We start from the raw sequence: 19026 nt of genomic DNA on the forward strand, positions 1-19026 counted from the left end.
GGCAAAAAGAAATTTCATGTAATTTGACACTGTTTTATTACTATGACAACAAACTGAATCTTGACTCTACTGTCATTGATCACAAGTGGTAATTATATAACATACAGCAATGTAACAGGCCAATCTGGCCCTATGCTATCCCAATATCTGTGGGGGTTTCCTCCAGGTGCTCAGGTTTCCTCCCACAACTTCAAAGTGTACTGGGGTTGTAGGTTAATTGGGTGTAATTGGGTGGCACGGGCTCATGGGCCAGAAGAGCCTGTTCCTGTGCTTTATGTCTAAATAAACCTCTGGCCTAACCTTTTTCTGTAGTATAGAGAACAATATTCTAAGGTTTATAGACAAAAGATTCCCGAATAAAGAGAACAGCCAGTATAGGCAATAGACAGGACAAACTATAAGAAGGAAGTACAATAAATTCTTGAGAGGAATATTAAAAGGATCAGGGAAGCAAAAACGTGAGTGGCTTTTGACCTAATTTCTGATATTGACCATGTGTAAAGTGAGAATATGGCAGAATTTCAGATGTTAATTTTACCACATCCAATATGAGGAATGACAACTCTCTGTGGACAGATGTTTCATCAAGAAATCCTCCAAGGAATATATCCTTTTATCCCACCTCCAATTATTCAATGATATAAAAATATAACCCCCACAAAGAAATTGAATAAAACTATTTATGTCCTATTTCTCTGTGAGTATTTTTGAGGCTGATCAAAACAGCTGATCCCGAATCTCAGTTCTCAACTCAGAGGCCATCCTGGGGAATTGGGACCCCAGGTCTGAGGTGACACATATTTTAATGCAGATATACCATCTCCCAATCAAAACCATTGGTATCTCACCAAAAGATTCAGCTTTCAGCTGCAACTTAATAAGATTGACACACACACCTCCATGACAGAAGATTGTGGCTTCTCCTGGAAGTCGGGCACAAGATCCAGGTTATCACTATCAGTGCAATATTAAGAGGGTACTGCACCAGTTGCACTGCTTTTGGAACAAGCAATTAAAATGCAACCCTAGTCCCACTTCAAAGAGCATCAGGAAAGTTCTTACTATTCTGGAAAAAACCGACCTCTCAGACAACATCACTAAAGAGATTAGCTCAGGGGTCCTTATGGACCAATTCTTTTTAAAATTAATTCTCATAAGTACAGAAAAGATGAGTTATGAAAGGAAATTGGCAAACAATTTAAAAAAAGATACTAAGAGAGAGAAATCAATGCTGGAGAAATTATAATGGGTTATAAAGAAATGGCAGAAGAATTAAATCAATATTTTATGTCAGTATTCACTGTGGAAGACATTAGTAATATCCCTAACAGGTAAAGGATTCAGGGAGTTGAGTTGGATACAGTTATGATTACTAGAGAAATTGTGCTAGGTAAATTGAATGGATTAAAGATAGATAAATCTCCTGGACCAGATGAGATACACCTGCAGGTTTTGAAAGAGGTGGTTTTGGAGATTGTAGATCCATTGGTGACAATCTTCCAGAAATCAATAGTCTCTGGTGTGGTTCCAGGGGATTGGAAGATTGCAAATGTGGTTCCGCTGTACAAGAAAGGTGGGAAACAGAGAAAAGGAAACTATAGACCTATATATTTGGATTTTCAAAAGGCTTTCGATAAGATGTTGCATGATAAATAAAATGAAGGTCCATGGAATTACAGGGATGCTATTACACTGGATAGAAAATTGGCTGATAGGCAGAAAACAAAGGGTTGAAATTAAGGGATCCCTTTCAGGATGGCTGCCTGTAACAAGCAGAGTACTGCAGGGCCACTGCTGTTTACAATTTATGTTAATTATTTGGATTGTGGAATGAATGGTTTTGTGGCTAAATTTGCAGATGACACCAAGACAGGTGACAGAGCAGGAAGTGTTGAAGAAATCATAAAATTGCAGAGGGATGTAGAGAGATTGGGAGACTGGGCAAAAATATGGCAGATAAAGTACAATGTTGAAAGTGTTTGGTTCTATATTTTGGCAGTGGAAATAAACAGGCAGAGAACTATCTGGATGGGGAGAAAATTCAATCCTCTGAGGTGTAAAGAGACTTGGGCTTCTGCGTGCAGGGAAATCTAAAAGATAATGCCCAGGTGCGGTTGGTAGTGAAGAAGGCTAATGCTATGTTAGCATTCAGTTCTTGAGGAATAGTGTTTAAGAGTAGAGGGGTGATAATGAGACTCTATGGGGCATTGGTGAGACCCCATTTGGAGTACTGTGTACAGTTTTGAGCCCCCTATCTTAGAAAGGATATGATGTTATTGGAGAGGGTGCAGAGATTTACTAGGATGATTCCTGGAATGCAAAGGCTACCGTATGAGGAGCATTTGGCAGCTCTTGGGTTGTATTCATTGGGGTATAGGAGAATGAGGGGGGATGTCATTGAGATATTTTGAATATTGAAAGGTTTTGACAGAGTGAATGTGGATAGGATGTTTCCCTTGATGGGTGAATCAAAGACAAGGCGACATAGTCTTAAAATTAGAAATTATCCAATTTCCAATTAAAACAGAGAGGAGGAAGAATTTCTTTAGTCAGAGGGTTGTGGATCTGTGGAACTCATCGCCGCACAAAGCAGCGGAGGCCAGATCACTGGGAGTATTTCAACAGGAAATGGATAAGTACCTCATTAGTAAAGGTATCAAGGGATATGGGGAAAAAGACTGAAAATTGGAAGTAGGTGTGAGCATAGTTCAGCTTAGTGTAGAGTCATGGAACAGACTCGATGGGCCTAGTGGCCTGCTTCTGTTCCTTTATCCTGTAATCTTGTGACATTTCTCCATAATTCACTTCAAAAGTACTTGTTTGACTGAGAAATATTTTGAAATGCCATTTGGTAATGAAAGGCACTTCATAAAAGTGGGTCTTTTTTCCCTATCTCCTCCTTGCAAATGTTGACTGACACCCTTGAGTTTCCAAAATCTGCCGGACCTACGTGAAGAGATGAATAGGAAACACTGTGTGAGTGTTACCTCTAGAGTGCCAGTAACCTAAGTCCAGCTCATAATGCAGAGAAGGAAATCCCCACCAATAGCAGCAAACAGAAAATCTGAAAGTTACTGGATTAGTCAAGTGAGTGCAGAGGAAAGAGGTGTTTCCTGTTTACTCTCCAACCAATAGGAGGGCTCTTTTCATGTGGCAATTGAAGTGTCAGAAGTTCAGACATGTCACAGCTGAACAATAGCCATAACTTCCACTGAGGGGTGCGCGGGGCGGGGGGGGGGGGGGGGGGCGGGAGGGGTGGGGGTGTGTGTTGATACTTAATGTTTCTCACTCAGAATAAGAAGAAACTTTTTCTTGGACTTCTACACATTTTCCATCACTAATATATTTTGCATGGAATACAGATTCATAAAATAGTACAGCATTGAATTTCTTCTGCAGTAGCTCTGCTGATGGTTAATCAGGCTACTTTTCATTTGCTTCCATTAATTTATCTGTTCAGGCATTTCAAATCCCAACAGTAATTGTGGAAACATTTTCTTCCTGATATCACCTCCAATTCTTTTTTCAATTCATTCAAACCTGCTCCCTTTCATTATTACACCTTCTGCATCTTACTTTATTCATTGCATTGAAATCCTTCACAACTTTTAAACTATTCTGAATCTCCTCTCTATGGAGAACAAATCCCAGTTTTTTTAGTCTATCGGTGTAATTGTCAATGTAGATCTCTGCAACCATTCTACTGAACCACTTTTGTACTCTCGACAAAGCCTTCATATCATTTAGAAAGCTGAGGGTGTCCAAAATTAGACAAAAGCTGAAGTTCAACTAATGTTCATACTTTAAAAAAAAACAGAAAAATACTGCTTTCAAAGGTCAAACAGCAGAGATTCTGCTTGTGTTTTAGCATTCTCAGTTTTTAATTTGGATTTGCAGTATGTGCATTTTTTATTTCCATTTATTAGATTTTTTTCAGATTTTGTCGAACTTCCTGGATGTTATATTTACTTACTTTATCAATGCCTTTGTTAACCTAACCTCTTATCTAAGCTTTTCTGGAGATTGGGAAAGAGGGGATGTATGCACAATTCATGAAAAGTCCATGATTCTTCCTGCTTCAAAGTTCAGATTTATTGTCAGAGAACATACACAACGTCACATATAACCATAAGATTTCTTTTTCCTGCGGGCCAGGCAAAATTTCTACTTATCAGTAGTTCAAATAAAACTGCACTCAAGAAAAGACACATTTTTAAAAAAGAGAGAAATGTAAAGAAAGAAAGTAGTGCAAATAAAATGACTATGTAATACCAAAAATAAATGTTCAATAAAAATGATGTGCAAAGTGAGAGTCCTTAAACGAGTCTCTGATTGAGTTTGTTGTTGAGGAGTCTGATGGTGGAGGGGTAGCAACTGTTCTTGAACTTGGTGCTCAGAGTCTTGTTGCACCTATGTATTTTTCCTGATGGCAGCAGCGAGAACAGAGCAGATCCAGAGTGGTCTGGATCCTTGATGAATGCTGCAGCTCTCCGACGGCACCGTTCCATCTCCCCTCATCCATGAAATCACCTCAAACTTTGCTACTAAATCAATCCCAATTGTTACTAAATCCCATCTCCACCACACTTTGTCCCATATTAGATGACACTCACTTCCCATCTGAAAATGATTACATTACAAAACTTTCACTTTTGTTCCCAAATCATTTCACATTGATGTTCATCTTCTTTCCGCATGCTCTTTCAGATCTGTAAACCTCAATTTCTCTAGTTATGATCCTTCATCCCACATTTTGTGCCTGTGCATGAAATTTTCGAATGTAAACTCTGGCCTTCCTCCTTCTTCACACCCTCATCAAAATCCTCCTCTTTTATCAAACATTTACATATTGATGCTACAGCCAAAATAAAATGCACCAACATCTCGACCTTCTCAGTCACCAAAGGAAATTTGGCAAGTGCTCAATGTCTCTTACCAATTTCTATAGAAATGCCAAACTGCCTGGCTGCATCTTTATGAAATGGGAACTGCCCTACCCGTTTCAGGATGGTGGTGCATGAGGTTGCAGTGGCCAGTTCAGGTCTACTACACTTCAACAATTCGGTAGTGGAGAGCACCAAGTTCCTTGGAGTTCACTTAACTAGTAACTTATCATGAACACTCAACCTCTCGTCACTTGTCAGGAAGGCACAATGCAACTGCACTTCCTGAGAAGACTGAAGCAGCCAAGGCCACCAGCCATCATTAGGTCAACTTTCTACAGGAGATCTATCGAGAATGTCCTGGCCGGCTGCCTCACCATGTGGTACAGTTGCTGTAGGGAAATGGGCCAGAGGTCAATCCGCAGGACCAGAAGAGTGGTAGAGAGAATCACTGGAGTTTGCCTCATCCCCGTCGACATGATCTACCAGGATCATTGTCTGAAAAGAGCACCCAAAATCATTGAGGACCTCTTCCATCATGCACACAGCATCTTTCAGCTGCTTCCTTTGGGTGAAAAGATACAGTAGTGTCAAAGCCAGCACCACCAGGCTGAGGAACAGTTTCTTCCCACGGGAGTGAGAATGCTGAACAACCAAAGGAATTGCTCACATTGACCATCCAAGATTCTCATATTCATGAAACAATATTTATTTCTTTATTTATTGTATACTTGTCCTGCATATGTATGTATGTGTACTATGTGTATGTTGTATGTCTGCATGTTTTTCACTGAGGACCAGAGATCACTGTTTCATCAGGTTGTACTTGTACAATCAGATGACAATAAACTTGACTTGACTTGACCAAGACTGCATGAAACCACAGACAGTTGGGAGGATAGCTCAGACCATCATGCAAATACATCCCCTCTAACAACTCCATCTTCACCATGACCACAATCTATTAAAAATTCATCCCACCCTGGTCATACTCTCTTCTCCCTCTCAACTGCCAGGCAGAAGCTCATGAATTTGAAAACATGGACCTCCAAATTCAAGGACAGTTTCTTTCCTGCTGTTACCAGACTCTTGAATGAACCTCTCATTTGTAAGAAGTTGCCTTGCAATGTTTAATGGTATTTATTAAAAACACTATACTTTGCATTTTTCTTGTTATTCTTTCTCATTACATGTACTAATACTAATATGTACAAATATAGTACATAATATAATTTAGAATGTAACACACATGAAATTCTTTGACTTTTGTCTACTGTAAGGCAGACAGAGAGTCACAACTTTGCCTAGCACCCCTCACAGAAACCTGGTGCTCCTAGGTGGTCTCCCCTCCAAGTACTGATCAGTCCTGAGCCTGCTTAGCTTCCAAGATCAGACAATCCCAGGCGTATTCAGGCTATTAGGTGCTGCTGTATTGGTTGACTTGTCTGCAGAGCATGCACAACAAATCTTAAATACATTGCAGAGTTTATTGCACTGTATCCCAGTACACATGGCAGTAAATAATTCAAGTCAAACATTTAATCACATATTCAAATATTCCTTTAGAAAGCTTCCTGTTATATTTTGTCTGATAACATAGCAAAAGGCTCACAGGAATGTTAAAGGCAATACATAAATGTGTATGGTGGCAACCATTTTATTTTGTATCATTTTCTTGCTGCATGTGCTCTGGAAAAATTTGATACACAATGTAGATACCGATTTCCTCTCTGTTTAATCTGTGCTGTGTCTACTCTTTGTTTAGTGCCAGTATCATATCAAATGTTAAAAAATAGATTCATTCCTGGCACTTGCTCAACCTCCTTTAACTCAGCAAGAGAAACAAGAAGCGCCCATTGTCTGAAATGCAATGAAAGACCTTTCAGCATGCCTGTTCCACCCACACTCTGGGTAAGTCGGTGGAGGTTAGCTTGGCTTACAGCCATTCGGTCATATCATAAACTATTTCAGTGGAAGAGTCATTCCAAAACACACGGTTGATTTCACTTCTATTTGGTAAAGGGAGGGTGTCACTATGGCAATGTTCTTCGCCTGGCCTCTGCCTTTAGGACAGCATGGAGGAATGTCTCTCCCTAATTTCCACTGGAAGGCTAGGGGAAATTAGATTTCATTTATTTTATTCCAAACTAGGGAACTATTTTCCTCCATGCTTACTCATTTTTTTTCATGGCTATTGCACAATTCACAGTACTGAAATGATTAAGACTCCTTTGAGCAAATTCTGTTACAGAGGTTTCCTCACAAAACAAAACATTGCAACATGCAACTCTTTTATACATCAATGAAATAAAAATGGAAGAACAAACCATTTGGAACATATCAATGGAGAAGGCCATTTTATTGCAAGTTTCCATATCTTTTAGATTAAATATTTTTTTGTTGCACAATGAGAATTGTCACAAATCAACCCAGAACTTCACTCCGGCCAAAATGATGGTTCTGGCCCTGGTCCTCACTCTCATCCTGGTCCGGGTCCCACATCTTGCCCTGGTTCAGTCTCCAATCCTGATCCTTGCCTGGTCTTCAAACTTCACACCATGACCATTCTCCATCTTTCTCCCTGCCCTAGGGCCCCAACATTTAATTTGAACAATTGCAGATATATTTAATAATCCTTCAATAGTTAAATTATAAAGACAATACAACTGTATTATTTTTAGGTCAAAGGATAGAACCATAGAACACTACAGCACAGAAACACGTCCCTGCGGCCCTTCTAGTCTATGCCGAACTGTTTATTTTTGCCTAGTCCCACTGACCTGTATCCTATCCATAACCCTCCATATCTCTCCCATCCATGTACCTGTCCAAATATTAAAATTGAGCCCGACTTTAACACTTAGAAGTTAACATGGATTTTACAGGCTCGGTCACATTTCTGAATGGTGAGAATTGCACCGTAGCGGATGTTGATAAAATTATTTATGCTTCTTATTTTCATCCTTAGTTCAGTGATATTACTTTGCCTTCCAGTCAGATACTGCTTAGCAATAGAGCAAGTACTTCACTGTAAGAGATACCACTTCTTAGAGTTGAAAACCAAGTCCCTCGCTACTGTTTGTTGAAGAGCCAGAAAGACCCAATGATCTCGGACCAATAGTCATCACTTCCCAAGCATCTAAATTTGGCCATTGCTCAAGCTTCCGAAGACTTAATTTCTGAAAAAGCCTCTGAGAAATTAGAAACTTGTGAAAGACCAAATACAAATGCTAGCTTTTGTTTCTGCTGTTTTGACCCTGTATGTTCTATCAAACCAGTAAAACCAGCAAACCTTTATTTTCAGAGATGCTAAAGGATTAAAAGTTCTTATAAACCCACAAATAAAAAAAGTACTTGTATCCCTTCATTTCCCCAATCATTGTCCTTCCTACATCTCATCGCTCTCCAACACTACCCAGATTCCCACTGGGTATTCTGTCATTGGACTATCATAACCACAGCAGTCCTTAAAGTTCAGGGAAATTATAGGATTGTAGAGCACAGAAGGATGCAATTCAGCTCAAATGGACTTTCAGTTTTATCAGTTATCTAGAGTTTCCTACACTTTCACTACATCCAAGAAATGAATTTTCTTTGTCTATTAAATTTGATTCCATCATCTTTTCAAGAATTGGATTCCAAATCTTAATGGCTTACTGTGTAAAAATATTGCACATATAGCAGTTAGCACAACACTCGCCAAGGCAAATAGCACTTTTGGAAGACTACACAAAAGAGTCTGGAAAAACAACCAACTGAAAAACCTAACAAAGATTAGCGTATACAGAGCCGTTGTCATACCCACACTCCTGTTCGGCTCTGAATCATGGGTCCTTTACCGGCATCACCTACGGCTCCTAGAATGCTTCCACCAGCGTTGTCTCTGCTCCATCCTCAACATTCATTGGAGCGACTTCATCTCCAACATCAAAGTACTCGAGATGGCAAAGGCCAACAGCATTGAATCCACGCTGCTGAAGATCAAACTGCGCTGGGTAGGTCACGTCTCCAGAATGGAGGACCATCGCCTTCCCAAGATCGTGTTACATGGCAAGCTCTCCACTGGCCACCGAGACAGAGGTGCACCAAATAAGAGGTACAAGGACTGCCTAAAGAAATCTCTTGGTGCCTGCCACACTGACCACCGCCAGTGGGCTGATATCGCCTCAAATCGTGTATCTTGGCGCCTCACAGTTCGGCGGGCAGCAACCTCCTTTGAAGAAGACCGCAGAGCCCACCTCACTGTCAAAAGACAAAGGAGGAAAAACCAAACACCCACTCCCAACCAACCAATTTTCCCTTGCATCCGCTGTAACTGTGTCTGCCTGTCCCGCATCGGACTTGTCAGCCACAAACGAGCCTGCAGCTGACGTGGACTTTACCCCTCCATAAATCTTCGTCCGCGAAGCCAAGCCAAAGAGGAAAGAGAGAAGATTACAGCGCCTCCAACCCAGGTTCAAATCTGGTACTGTTTGTAATGAGTTTGTAACTTCACTCTGTGTTTGCCTGCATTTTCTCTGGGTGCTCCAATTTCCTCCTCATTCCAAAGACATCCTGGTAAGTAGGTTAATTGGTCATAAGGGTATAGTTGAGCAGTGCAGACTCATAGGCCGCAAGGGCCTGTAACCATGGTGTATCTCTTTTTTTTTGCTATAATCTTTCCCAACTCTATCACAGTTTGAATAATTACTCTAAACTATCAGTATTTCGCAGGACTGATTGTTCATCAGGTACTCTCAATTATCTGCTGGAGCTTTGATCTTTTGAACCACCAGAGAAAGTCAAAATAGTTGAGTGAGCTTGTTCTTTTCTTTTTGGAACAAAAGAGGATTAGGTGAATATAATGAGAGGCATTGCTGGTGTTGATAACTAGAGGCTTTTTCCCCAGGGCTGAAATGACTAACAAAAGGGACCATCATTTTATGATGGTATGAGAGTATGTTGAGGGGGGTTTATAAAAGGTAAGTTTTTGCTTTTCCCACACAGAGAATGTTGGGTGCATGGAATGTGCTGCCACCAATGGTGGTGGAGGCAAGTACAATAGGATCTTTTAAGAGAATACAGGTTTAATATCCCTTATCCAAAATCTTCCAAAATCCAAAACTTTATTTGTCCTTGGTCCCATAACGTAATACATAATATGTAATAGAGTTCAGAGATCCCGATCGGAGAACGGGACATCGTGGACGTAAGTAGTGCATTATTGAGTGTAGATCTTTCAATTGATGTCTACCTCAGTTAATTTGTGCATATGTAAATATTTATATACTAATGTGAACGCATATTTATATACTAATGTGAATGTATCTGTACATCTGAGTGAATGAATACATTTTTTTAAATGGTGTTCCAAAATCTAAAGAAATCCAAAACATTTCTCATTCCTTCCATTTCGGATAAGGGGTACCCAACCTGTATTAGATAGGTACATGGAACTGTGAAAAATGGAAAGTTACACAGAAGGGAGATTCTGGACATTTGTTAGAATAAGTTATTAGGTCAGTACAACACTGTGGGCTGAAGGGCCTTTACTGTGATGAAGATTTCTACATTCTATATTCTAAATATTGATTTAACAGTGATCCATGCCAAGTTTTAATGACCAGAAGCTCATCCACAGCTGCAAGTACAGAGGATACAATTATAATTGCATGGGCAGACTGTACTCAGCTTCCGAAATGTAACTATGATTCAGTGGTGGTATAATAGATTTCCGGAGCAGTAAGCTAGAAGGAAAAGTTCAGCACTCATCCTCCATGACAGCAGGGGGATTGAAAGAATAAGTTATGAGAATAAGTTGGGGAATGGGATCAATGGGGTTGTTCCAAGAGCTGACCTCCTTCTCTACCATAAAGATATATGTTAGAAATAAAAATAGGAAATATGACTAACGGAACCAAATTTTAGAAGCCCAAGTACAATGCATACAATCTATTTTTAATCATGAACCATGTGCTTACAAACCAAAACAAGTCTTCTCAAGTTAAAATACACATTTTGTGGCTCATTTTATCTAAATATGCATTTATTTTTTGTGATTGCATGAAAATCTCAGAGATATTTTGGACCAGATGGATTCAGGAAGACCTACCTCATTGGAGATTGTGTATTTGAAGGTAAGGTTCCGGGGTATGGAAGCTCTGGCCCAAGGGATTTCAGAACATTTTGCAGCATTCCTTGGTTGATCGTTTACAATATAGGTGCACTTCTCCTCCAAATCCACTTCACTCCACTGGCTCATGTCCGAAACCTCACCTTTCATGTTCATGCCCTTTCAATGCCCTGTTCACTCTAACATGACACAACCGAGCACAACATTGGAAAATCTGCAAGAGTCAAGCAGAGAGGGGGAAATAAATGAAAGAAAAAGAGTTTCACAGCAAACAAAGAACATTGCAGTCATTTTAATTTGGAGAATGGGGAACAAATACAGCAAATTCCGTAAAGAAAAATGAGATAAATGACCAGAAAATTCACTTCAGTCTTGTTAATGGAGGGATATTGGCCTAGTAAACAAGGTAGAACTCTTTGGCTCCCCTTTAAAATATTACCAGAGACCCTATGTCCATCTGAGAGAGGAGGTGATCCCTTGGTTTAGGATCCTATTTGAAATATAGCACTTCTGACACTCCTTAAACATTCAAGTCAGTCACATATTTCTTGCACAGACATGAGACACACAGTTAACACTTAATTACTATAATCTTCTGCACAGGTATGCCAAAAACTTGATAGCTGTTCAGAATTGTGCATTTCCTGTCCAAGGTTTCAAATCTGAAGAGAAATATACAAGACTTCAGGTTGTTGTGAGAGTGAAGAAGTACCTCTCACGCAGCATCCTCTCCAGGACGGCTATTTGAGGATGTCTACTCAAATATAACACATCAGTCCACAGGAGTAAAACACAAAAGTCTGCAGACCCCGTGGTTGAAGTAAAAACACAATGGTGGAGAAACTCAGCAGGTCAAATAGTGTCCTTTATATAGCAAAGATAAAGATACCTTGATGAAGGGCTCAGGCCTGAAACATTGGTTATCTTTGCTATACAAAGTGCATTGTTTAACCTGCTGAGTTTCTCTAGAATTGAGTTTTTACATCTGTCCGCAGCCTGGTGCATCTTCATATCTAAAACAAGAAGCAAGAGGATATAGTGCAGCGGTTCTCAGCCTTTTTTGTTCTAAGGCTCACCTGGCTTCCAGCCTAACATGCCATGGCCCACTAGTGGAAATGACTGAGCAATATTTTCAAGTCAAAGGCAGCTCTGTAAGAAACACATCTTTATCTAATGTAAAGTATTTTATTTAATAGCATCCACAAGGTGGCCTGCAAGTGGCCCACTGGTTGGGAACCACTGGTCTAGGGCATTTGGCATGTAGGAATGGGAATGCAGATTTATAAGAACATTTCAGGAACGCTACCAAAAATATTCTGATGCCAATTATCTTCGCTGATCCTGATCCTCATGGTGTCCACAAACAAGGGCAATGTTTCTCTTATGTAAGTCATGCAAGACAAGATTTTCTGTAAGATGATTTAGTGCTCTAACCAAAAGGTAAGTGCAGTGACTGAGCTGGAATTAGCAAGGATTGGATGCTTGATCCATCATCAGGCCTTCCACTAACTCCTTAAGCAATGTCTCAATTGGGATCAGTAATTTTTATTTTATTTTTAACTGGACCTAAGCCCAATTATTGAAATTGAGGTGCAGGCCAGTTTCACCAGAGTAGCCGAAAGGGATATGAAGATTATTGGATCAAATACCACTTGAGAACCTATCCATTAATAATTAATTTTCATTTATATAGCTCCTTTAACATCACTGAACATCCTAAAGCAGTTCATATCAGAAAATATTTTATGCTCAAGGACACAAATTGCCAAAATTTAGTCAAAGTGATAGATTTTAATGAGAACAATAAGGAAGGAAAGAAAAAGTTTTAGGGTATTTTTCTGAACTCGCTGCCAACTGAAGGCATAAGCCATTGATGATGGAAAATAGAAGTCAGTTATGCAAAAGATCCACACTCATTCCTTTTGTTGGTGCCTCATTCACCCAGCTCTCCCAATACATTTTAAAACCATAAGGTTTTAGGAGCTTAAGAAAAGTTTATATGATTTCTACTTTCCCTTAATGTGCAAGTCTTGGCAATAACTAACTGCGTAGCTAAGACAAACTCCAGGAAAAGGAATCTTGGCTACTAGCAATTACTATAATAATCCCCAGCCTCCACCACATTACTGAGCCGTGAATAGAATTTGAACTTGGAGACCATTACTCAACTGTGAAAAACCCAACTGCTGTACATTTCTATTTTAAAGACCATAACTCTCCGGAGGAGATCTTTATATCACAGAATGGTTGCAAGCATTAGACACTTGTGTCAGATTACCACATTACAGTTAAACAGTGAAATCTGCTCAGGAGTGAGCTTCCATATTCATCTTGATGGAATCATTCACTGTAGATTTTGGAGAATGTCAACTCATCTATTGTTTGGACACAGATCTATGCTTTTGGTTGTTAATGTTTCCAGCTGAATTCCTAGCTGGAGAAATCCCAGAAAGTTTCAAGCCAGGAACTGCATCTTTTAGCAGCCTAGCCCCACAAATTACCATGGGCTGTCCAACATGACCTCCCTTCCCACTCAGAAGCCAAACATACTCCTTATTATCCTGTGTAATAATGTTTTCCCATCTCCAATACTGTGACTAAAAATAAACAAGCTCCCTGTTGTTACCCATTTCAGCTTCCCCTCCATTCCCACACTCACCTACCTGTCCTCAACCACTCCACTGCCAGGATCAGGTCAATTCAAACCAGAAGAGCAACAACTTGTTCTTTGCCTGCAGAGTCTCCAACCCAATAGTATGAATATTGGCATGAACTCTTACTTCTTGATTCCAAGCCCCTCCCCCCACATCTCTCTCACTGAAACACCTCCATTTCTTCTCAGTTATTTGTTCCTAAACTATGACTTTCGATCACATCAGAAGACTTGCTGTTGGAGACATATCCCTACTCCTAAACCTGTACAAAAAAGGGGGGTGGAATAAGAAATATATGTCAGGCTGCCAGAGTTTGCACAACAAGGAACATTTGTTTCAGGTCTGGACAGTTTTAGTTCTGTTGAAATCCTATTTAATCGCTCTCAGTTGCTGATTCACCAATTGTGGCTTCCCTTCCGATCTCAGGCCAGCAGACGGGTACTTAATTAATGCTTTATCAAATGCAGATGTTTTATTTGGCAAAGGATCAAATACACAAATCTGTCATTTTTCCTATGGGAAATGCCATTAAATACAATGAAATAGAAATTCAGAGCAGTTTAAAGACACTGCTGATTCATCACTGCCCATTTTACCTCACCATATTTGAATGAGAAATTCTTGCCATTCAGATAGCTATGAAACTGGACTCAATTTAAAAAGGGAGAATAGATATCTGGATTTTAACTTGTGGGAACGATGATACACTTCCTTTAAAAAAAATTCTTGATACTTGGGCCTCTGAAGGAGACAACCTTCTTGAGTGCACTGATCGAGAATTTCAAGTTCAAGTTTATTATCATCCGATTGTACAAGTACAACCTGATGAAACAGCGTTCTCTGGTCCTCGAGGCAAAGAGATGCAGACACACAACCAGACGTAACACATATACAGACAATTGATACATATGAGATACGTATATAAGTATTTCTTAATAAATAGTAGTCTCGGAAGGTTAGTATGAGCAGTTAATTCAGTCATTCAGCAGTCTCTCTGCCATTAGGAAGATGTTTCTCTCTCTGCTAGTTCGGCCTCTGACAACTTTCAATGAGGGCATCTTAATAACATAATTATTTTTAAAGAAGGAGTTGCGACATCCTTTCTAAAAGGGGAGATCTTCTCATCTTTGGGGCAAGACTTAATGAGATAATTATGGTTTTTAGACTGCAGCCAAGTAATGGCACAATCAAGGAATTTTGCCGCCACACGGGCAGTCTAAAAAGGAATGTGCAGGAATTTTGAGTCTGACATTGCAGTCTAAAAAAACGTTAATAAATACTGCCCCACCAGCAATGCCCAATGCTTTAACAGAGCCAAAAGGATATTGGTGCATTTGGGAGAATCCGAAAGAATACCAAGATGTGGATATTCATCCACGGGGATAACTAGTGTAATTATGTGTGATGGAACAATATTCTGATCAATTGTACCACATTAGTAATAGAATTAAGGTCAGAAAATGTAGACAATGGAGGACAAAATATCCTGTAAACTCCTACACTAACTTAGCTTTATAAATCAGAAACTTGCTGACACAACTTACCTCACACACAGGTTAAAATATAGTTTCACATGTAGTTAGGCATTCTCGGCACATTAAGAAAGGAAACCAAGCCGATGTTGTCAGCCATGGTGATGCTGACTACGGGCGGGCAGATATATCCTAAAAAATATTCCTTTAGAGTGAAAACCTTTTAACTACACGAAGTTAATATTCATTTTGTATTAAATATAGGATATTTTGGACTTCCTTTGGAATAGTATTCTCTCTCTTCCAAACTCTGCAACTTTGAAACTCAAAGCAATTAACTGTTCTCCTCAATATCACAGTAGAGTCAGTTTCTTCCATACTGTGTTAGAAAGTTTACTGTCCCATTCCAGGAATCGCTAGTCCAGACAGATACTTCAAGAGTGGTGCAGTGATCAATATCAGAGATTCTCTTTGAATGGAGCATTAAACCAAGTCCCCTTTGCCTTCTCACATGGATATAAAAGGTATTCAGAAAGGAAGGGTAGTTATCTCTTGTGCCCTAGGCATTATTTATCCCTTGAACAAAATCAGATAACCTTGGTAATGTCTCATTGCTATTTGATTTGTGGTCCTTGAGATGTAAACTGCCTACCAATTTTCCTATATTACATCAGTGCCTTTACTGCACAGATTATTAACTACAAGCCACTGAGATATCTTAATCATGAAAGATGTCCAAAGAAAAACAAATCTTTCTTTCATGATGCAAAAACACTCTCTATAAACAAATGCAGATACCAAGAATATCAAGTTCCCCAACCATTCTACGACAATACGTTATGATCTCAGACCCAGTTATTCCCGTTAGCTGGAACATAGCAGAACATTGCACACTACCCTGGGAATTTTGGCTACTATGCTCAAAAGCACCTTCACAATGAGGTACATTATCCAAGGCAATCCATTCAATACGGCTTATGAAACATCAAAGGTTGCAAATTTTCTAACTTTACTTATTCAAACTATAGATGATTGAAAACTGCGGCACAATTTCAGAATTAAAAGCAAGTATTCTTAAAGAGTCAATATCCCCAAAGAGAAATGGTCAGAATTGGTTAATGTTCTAAGTACAAAAGCATCTTTATATAGTCAGCTTCATTCCAATTTACACCATTGCTTTTAGTGATCAAAAAAGGGCGATCAAAAGGGGGGAGAAAAACAAGATCAAACAGTTTTAACCAAAAGTTAGCTTTCTTTTAAGAGAGTTTGTGTTAATTTCTTGGTGCTAAACAACAACAAGGTTGAAAGCTGGCTGGGAATTATTCAGTTAATCAAGTAACCTAGTGTTCAGAGCTGAGATGATCTTAAAAAACAGCGACTTTGGTTGTTAAATATAAATGAACCTGAGTTTTTTTCTCTTCCACCATTCCTCCAGGTTATGCTTTGTCTAGTGCAGAAATATTTTCAAGTATTCTTTCATTCTCTGCTACCTTGCCCACTGGCTGTCAATTTTTTTTACCAAGAATCCACAGTACTATAGATTTCATCCGTATAATGCCTCACTAACTCCCAATAGGGCAATCCCATTCTCTACTGATTAAAAACGAATACGAGAACATTTTAACGATGGCCTCATTGCAGAATGAAGTTACTTACAGGTCAGAATTTCCCACTACAATGCTGTGATCAACCTTACTTCCATACCCCGCTCCCTGATGGAACACATTAAACCCACATCTTTGCTTCACACTTGGGCTCCTCTCCAAAATCAGTTCCACATGTCTGGGCTTCCCAAACTTTAGGCAGAACAGAGTCACTCTCCTCAGTTATCCAATGGGCTAGAATTGCCCAATCAAACAAAGCCAAAGATGACTTCATCTGTGCTCAGTCTAGCCATAGGCAGCCAGGGTGCCCAACAATCAATGGATTATTTCAGATTAACCAATCATGAGGGCATTATTGGTTTAGCCTTTGGAAGCTGCCCCTTTCCCTCCACAGCTCCTCCTCACCCACACATAAAAACTGGAACAAAGAACAGATGTAAAGATAGCACATGGTCAATGTTAAATTTGATTGATGCTGTCAGTGAACTGTATCTCACTGACTCTGACAATGACCTTAACCCATTAAGTACCAAGCACTTGGAAAAAGCCAGCAAACAGGATCTGACCTACATTCAAAAACAATCAATTATCGTGTCTATTAAGACTTAGGTTATTATCCCTCGAGAAAGGATGTGTGCACAAAAGCACTGCATGAATCAGCCCAGCTATGCCTCCACACAGCCATCTGGGGGAATGAGCGGGGGGTGGGCGTGCTAACAAGGGGCCAGAATGTTTGCTTTATCTGCTCCTTTATCCATTGTTGTGAGTTACTGGTTGAGTCGTGATTCCTCTCCTTCACAATCATTTTCCACCTCTCCGGCAATCCCCACTTTCACTAAGGTAGAGCACACAGAGGATGTCTGGTGCCCCCCTGCACCTGACCCCAGCAATTAGATCAGTGGTTTTCAAACTGCCTTCCTAAACCCACTTTCTACCTTAAGCAACCCTATGTCATAAGTGCTCTGTGATTGGTAAAGTATTGCTTAAGTTAGTACGTGAGTGGGAAGGGAAGGTTGAGAACCACTGCTCTGGACACAATCGCTACTGAAATATTTTGCTTGTGAAAAATTGTCATTGGCCCATTTCATTTGGAGTTATGAAACCATGCACATAATGAGTCAATTAGGTACGATTAAAACAGTGGTTTTCAAACCTTTTTCAGCTGGGGATGGCCAAGCTGTGACCCAAAACAGATCTGATCCTGGCTGATCTTTACTGTCTCTAGCCCAGGTACACCACATAAGCTGCCCAAAGTGTGAGCAGCCAGATGAGATTTCCTTCTCTCCTTTGGTTTCAGTTCCGCAGTCCTCACACACAAACCACCGTGGGAGCAAGAGGACCGTTTTGCTGATTTTCCATAGTCCTCCTGTGTGGTTGAGCCACTTTACGAAAATAATTAGCATAAATCAGCCTATATTTGTAAAAGTATTCCTGAATAAATCCAGCCTGCACCTTATTCCAAAATAATTATTATTTAAAACCCATTTAACTCATTATGGGGTATCTGTTTTTCCACATAACATTATAAATCTCCTAAATCTTCCTATCTGAACCTGGTCCTAAGTATAAAATATTCAATAGATAAGATCTATTCAACTAATCTATAGCTTTTAGCTCATTGCTAGGCATCCATTACACACTCATACACACACACCCATGTCTCCTTTCATGTAGCTCTGCCTATCTCTCTTCCCTTTTCCCTCTATCTCTTTTAATTCAGCTCTGCATTCACAGAGCCAACCCCCCCCCCCCATCCTCCCCCCACCCTCACAATCAATTCTCACCTTTCCTTTCTCCTGGCCTCTTCTCCATGTCCTATTATTTTCTTCTGTCTGTTGGTCTGTACTCCTCTCCTATCATTCTTTTCATTCAGACTCAATGCTTTTTCCATACCTCGAAGAAGGACTCAGGCCCAAAAAGATGGTAATATATCTTTACCACCTATGGATGCTGCAAGACCAACTGAGTTTCTCCAGCATTTCTGTGTTTTTTTCTACAATCAAAGCATCTGCAGACTTTCATGTTTCAATCCATTACTATAAATATGAATCATCCCCTACCTCTTCAATTAAATCTCAGCTTGTAACTCATTGTTAAGTCCCTCTAGTACTATTCACCTCTAACTTAGTTATGGGGATCAAAAATTCTGTTCTAAACTTCAAAATGTGACAAAATCTTTGATCAATTCTTAGTCTGCAACTGGTTTCTGAGGATCAATAACTTGTGAGTTACTGTTAATATGAATCCACATGGAAAGGAGCCATGGTTCCTTACTTGGAGGCTTGAATTCAAGCTCCTTTA

General features: G+C 39.7%; 1 protein-coding gene across 4 annotated transcripts in view; it reads right to left on the bottom strand.

Annotated features, from left to right (window-relative positions):
• The window catches only part of LOC138741402 (PR domain zinc finger protein 1-like), a 163707-nt gene that overhangs the window by 42230 nt on the left and 102451 nt on the right, over positions 1-19026 (bottom strand). For all 4 annotated transcript variants that reach the window (XM_069895430.1, XM_069895429.1, XM_069895428.1 and 1 more), the window contains one exon: positions 10975-11209. In XM_069895430.1, coding sequence (XP_069751531.1) covers positions 10975-11151 — 177 coding nt within the window. In that variant the 5' untranslated portion in view covers positions 11152-11209. The remainder of the gene's footprint in view (positions 1-10974; positions 11210-19026) is intronic.

The sequence above is a fragment of the Narcine bancroftii genome, chromosome 8, assembly GCF_036971445.1.
Source record: "Narcine bancroftii isolate sNarBan1 chromosome 8, sNarBan1.hap1, whole genome shotgun sequence".
NCBI lineage: Eukaryota > Metazoa > Chordata > Chondrichthyes > Torpediniformes > Narcinidae > Narcine > Narcine bancroftii.